Source organism: Orycteropus afer, unplaced genomic scaffold, assembly GCF_000298275.1.
Source record: "Orycteropus afer afer isolate SDZICR_OR568_19922 unplaced genomic scaffold, OryAfe1.0 scaffold00217, whole genome shotgun sequence".
In the NCBI taxonomy this organism is placed as follows: domain Eukaryota; kingdom Metazoa; phylum Chordata; class Mammalia; order Tubulidentata; family Orycteropodidae; genus Orycteropus; species Orycteropus afer.
Genome location: NW_006921804.1, coordinates 1,247,853 through 1,252,678, shown reverse-complemented (window position 1 = coordinate 1,252,678; position 4,826 = coordinate 1,247,853). Strand labels below are relative to the sequence as shown.

The 4,826-nt window shown below is 50.1% G+C and overlaps 1 protein-coding gene across 1 annotated transcript in view; it reads left to right on the top strand.

The window, feature by feature from the left end:
* Positions 1 to 4,826, top strand: part of TTC24 (tetratricopeptide repeat domain 24) — an 8,095-nt gene extending 3,269 nt beyond the window's left edge. Inside the window, exons 6-9 of the mRNA XM_007948605.1 lie at positions 3,377 to 3,471; positions 3,613 to 3,719; positions 4,226 to 4,322; positions 4,745 to 4,826. Of these exons, the coding sequence (XP_007946796.1) occupies positions 3,377 to 3,471; positions 3,613 to 3,719; positions 4,226 to 4,322; positions 4,745 to 4,826 (381 nt within the window). The remainder of the gene's footprint in view (positions 1 to 3,376; positions 3,472 to 3,612; positions 3,720 to 4,225; positions 4,323 to 4,744) is intronic.

Here is a 4,826-nt window from a genome sequence, read left to right as displayed (position 1 = left end):
ACTCCAGGTCTTTGCACATTTCATTCTAGTAATTGGCTTTGTCTACTCGAGCTGCTCTTTGAAATCTTCTGTTCAGCTCTTTTACCTTTTCATTCCTTCCATTTGCTTTAGCTATTCTCCGCTCAAGGGCAAGGTTCAGCGTCTCCTCTGTCATCCACTTTGGTCTTCTCTTCTTTTCTTGTTGACACATAACCACCACAATTCTACCCCTTGTCAACTTGGCATCTGTACAGATCTTTAATGGGTGGTGTCTTTACAGATCTCCTTCATTGGGTGACTCCAGTCCCCTAGTTCCTGAGTGGTGACCTCACCCACTTGGCCTGGTGGGCCCTATTCCTCTCCCTCTTGGCCGTAGCAGCCCTGCCCCCTCTTGGGTAGGGGCTATAACTCTAACCCACTAGTTCTCATGAACAAGCAGCCCCACACTGTAGAACCAAGTTGGTGAAGGTCTGGCTCTTTGAAACCTAGGGGGCTGTGGTGGTTCCACCTCCAAAGGCCATGGTCCTACGCTTGAGGCTGAGGTAGCTCTGCTTCCCATTTCCTTGGTGTGTCTGCTTCTGTCAGTTAATGCCCAAGGCAACCCACTCTGCTGGAAATATTCCTGCTCAAAGTATACTTAGCTTTTAGCTCCCTGGCTGGCTGACCTGCTATTCCATCTCATGCTGGTCTCTTCTACAACCCACTCCGCCAGGAAGCCGCTTATCCAATGGCACCTGGCTTTCTCCTCCATAGGCTGGTAAGCCTGTTGCTGTTTAATGCCAGTCTCTTGGTGCTACTTCTGGCATCTCTCATGCCACATGCTGGGGTCTCTCTGCCGGTGTCTCGGGTCAAGGATGCACTCCACTCCTGTTTCCACATTTTAGGTATCTGTCAGAGTAGCACCCCACTCTCTCGGTACCATATTCTGTTCTGGTTACCTAGTGGCACTCTGACAAGTATATACCACAAATGGCATGTTTGAACAAACAGGAGTTTATTCTCTTACATTTTGGAGGCTTTAAGTCTGAGTTCAAAGTGCCAGGCTCTAAGGGGTTGGGTAAAGGCCCCTCAACCTTGGGCTCTGCTTCCTGCTCCCGGCCCACTGAAGCTGGAGGTTTTTCTTTGCTTACGCAGCTGCTGGCAGCTGAGGCTGACAAGCCGAAGGTTGATAAGTAAAAAGGCACAGTTCCTGTGTTACCAAACCACACGACAGGCCATTAATTCAAGTCCATTGAAAGTCCCAAGGTGGGCAGAACATGGCAAGCTGCTGAACAACAGCATGACTACATGCAGGGTTCAAGCGTGTAGTTGTTTCCCCAAAGTTGTTTCTCATGTACAGGAAGCAGACTACATACACAAGCAGCCACTCAGCTGCTCCAGTAGATTCCACCGTGGAGTTTATTACCAGTCTCACCATGGGTAATAACTACATTCAGTTGCCCAGCCATTCAACCAGGCCCAGCCAAGTTGACACACAAACTTAAACCACCACATTCCCCAACATGATTTTAAAAAAAGTACAAAAATGAGCAAAAGAATAATTATTTCATGGAAGGAAGTCCTAAAAGCCAACAAGCAAGTGAAGAGACACTTAACCTTAATAGTAATCATAAAAATGCAAATTGAGACCACAATCTCCTATCACATTGTTGGAGAGGATTTGGAATAGGGGGAGTGTTGAAAACTAGTGAGAAGGTGCACACGTGACCAGCTGTTTGTATGTGCCCTCGCAAGATGCCTGCACGTTTGTACCTTGTACTTGTTTTGTGTACAACTTGCTTATTATGCCCTTGCACTGCCAAGAACTCAGATGTCTAGCAGCAGAAGAAATCCAATGTTCTGCCAGTGAGCAGAAATAATCCAGTGGGATGCCAGTGAGCTGTCCCCATTAGCATGGACCAAGCTCATGAACAGATGGGGAATGGAAGAAGCAATCACAAAAGAGTAGAGCCTTGTATAAGTAAAAAGAACACGCCAGACTGAGCTGTGCTATTCAGAGACCCTTAGTAATTGGTAATAGGTGGCTCTGGTGGCGTAGTGCCTAAGGCATTTGACTGTTAACCAGAAGGTTGGCAGTTCAAACCCACCAGCTACTCCATGGAAAGATGACTGGACAGTCTACTTCCATAAAGATTTACTGCCTCAGAAAGCCAAAGGGGGTTGCTATGAGCTGGATTCAACTCGATGGCAGTGAGTTTGGGTTTTTTTGTTTGTTTTTGGTAGTAATTGGTAAAGAAAGACAAGGAAATAGTAGTCAGCCCACTATTTCCTTGTGAAAGTAAGATTGGGGAGGACCACCAGGAGGTTCTAAAGTACTACAGTGTTTCATTTCTTAAACTTCAGTAGCATTAATTTTTGCTCTGTTGTTGTTGTTGTTATGTGTTGTCGAGTTGGACCCAACTCATAGCGACCCCTCCTTGGGTTTCCGAGGCAGTATCATTACGGAAGTAGATTGCCCCATCTTCCTTCCGAGGAGTGGCTGGTGGGTTTGAACTGCCAGCCTTCTGGTTAGAAGTGCCTTAGGCACTATGCTACCAGAGCTCCAATTTTTGCTCTAGGTTTCTTTAAAATGTACACATTTTAGAGAGGCGGGGCAAGATGGCGGACTAGGCAGAAGGATTGCACAGACCCTCTTCAACAAAGAAAAGGGAAACCAACCTTCCTACCGAGGAGTGGCTGGTGGGTTTGAACCACCAGCCTTCTGGTTAGCAGTCAAGTGCCTTAGCCACTATGCTACCAGAGCTGCCTAGGTCTCCGGTTTTCCAGGAGCATTTCTTGGTGGGTTTCCCTTTGCTGTTCCTCTTCTGGCTCTTCACCCTCCTGGCTGCCTCATCCTCTCTCTACCTCCCAGTCTTTCTCAACAGGCTGATGTCTCTCTATCTGCCTCCTCCCTCACACTTTGAGACACTTCCAAGAAACTTTCCCCTCCTCACACAAGAACTGAAATTATATTTTACAGTTGCTTTTATTTATTTAATTGGGTTTATGTCCTGTCTTATTTTAAGGACTAGGGCACAGTATCTATGCCTGCAAGCAAATTAAATTAGCGTGGTACAGGTAGAGGATCCGGTTGGGGGTCAGAAGGTCTGGGGTTGGTCCGTCACCAACTTACTGGGTCTTGGCCCGTCGAGATTCCAGGAGGAAGAGATGGTGGACAAGCTCCAGCAGATCTGATATCCCATGAGCCCACGTGCTAGCCTGAGTTATTAGCGTGAACCTTAACGGAACAAAGGGTCTCATCCAGGTTTTTTAATATCAGTGACAAGCGGCACGCTCCGGTTTGCGCCAATCACTTCTCTGTTTGAGGCCAAGGTGTCTCTCCGCAGGCAGCTAGGGAGGACACATATACGGCTGGGACAGCCAGTTTTCCCTAATCGATTCCCTTTACTCTTCCCAGACCTTGGCTTCGGGGAGGCGGCAGGCTCCCGGTGGGGCTTGCTCGGCGGGGACCCAAGCCAGTGTGCGGCGGGGCGCCGCAGTCGCCCCGTACCGGTGAGTTTGATGGGGGCGGAGCCTGCGGGGTGGGCGTGGCTTCTGGTGATGGTTGGGGCTAGCGTAGCTCTGCTGCAGGGTAGGCGAACCAGCCCTAGGTGCCGCTCTGCCTCTCCGCGCCCCTGTCCCCTGACCCTGCAGATCTGCCGGTGAGTGGGAAGGCGAAGAGTCTGAGGACCACCGCGAGGAGAAAGAAGAGGAAGGGTCGGCGAGGGTTCCCACGGCGTTTCGGGCGCCGAGGCTGGAGCGTGAGTCGAGGTCGTCTGCACCCAGTTGCGCTTCTCCTTGCAAAACCCCTCACCCTCCACCCTTATTCTTTTCCTCGCTTCCCATCTCACCCCCATCGTCCCCCTCCCCAGGTCTGAGCTGAGGCCTGGTGTTTCCGTCACCTGACCGTGGAATCTTAGAGCACCAATATTTGTTGAAAGCCCACTATTGTGTGGCAGGCACCACGCTGGGTGCTTTTTTTTTTTTTTTTTTTACCTTAACTCTCTCCCAAAGGCTTTAAACTCCAGAAGCAGAATGCCTTACTACTTGTGGAATTGACTTAAATTCACTGATGTCTTTCTTCTTCAGTGGATCATTCTTACCATCTAACCTCTGGTCTGCTCATGCTTGCCAAGCACCTGCCATATGCAGGGTACAAGCCTTGGCATGCTCTCGTGTACAGTGACACATTATCGTGCCTCCATCCTCCACCATGATGGTTCTTGGTGTGGAGATTCTTGGGATAAATGTGTCTGTCCTTCTGTAGGTCCAGGAGCCAGGAATCATCTCCCATTTGGAGGCCCAGGCCCCCCCAGAGTGGGGTACCCTGGCATCCTGGTACCCAGTGGCCCTCAAGCCAATAGGTGGGTCCCTGGGGGAAGGGAGAGGACCTGGTGAATGGATGAAGGAAGTGGAAGAGGATGTGGCTTAGGCTGATTTTGATGGAACATGACCACTGGTAAGGCTGAGGGAAGATGTACTCTGATGCTTGGGGATGTAGGAGTCTGAGCCTCTTTGTCTTTGTCTTTTAGCAATATGAACAACCCTCATCCAGCTCCGGAGGCCCAAGATCTCCCGTGCCTCTTACATAACCTGACTTTAAGCCCCAGAGAAAGGGAGGGCACTGAAGAATGGCGGAATGTGAAACTTAAGCCTACTCCCTCTTGCCCTGGTGCCCACCAGCAGAGGTAAGGACTCAGAGAGCACCAGGAAGCTGGAGCTGGAGAAGACTGCCTGCCCTTTCTCCAGCCACCCCCACTGACCATCCCCTCTCTCCCTCTTACAGGTCATCCATATGGCCCCGGGAAGCCCCCAGCAGGAATCCCCAGAGGAGATCCACTGAGTCTGGCTTCTGCATGATCATGTGA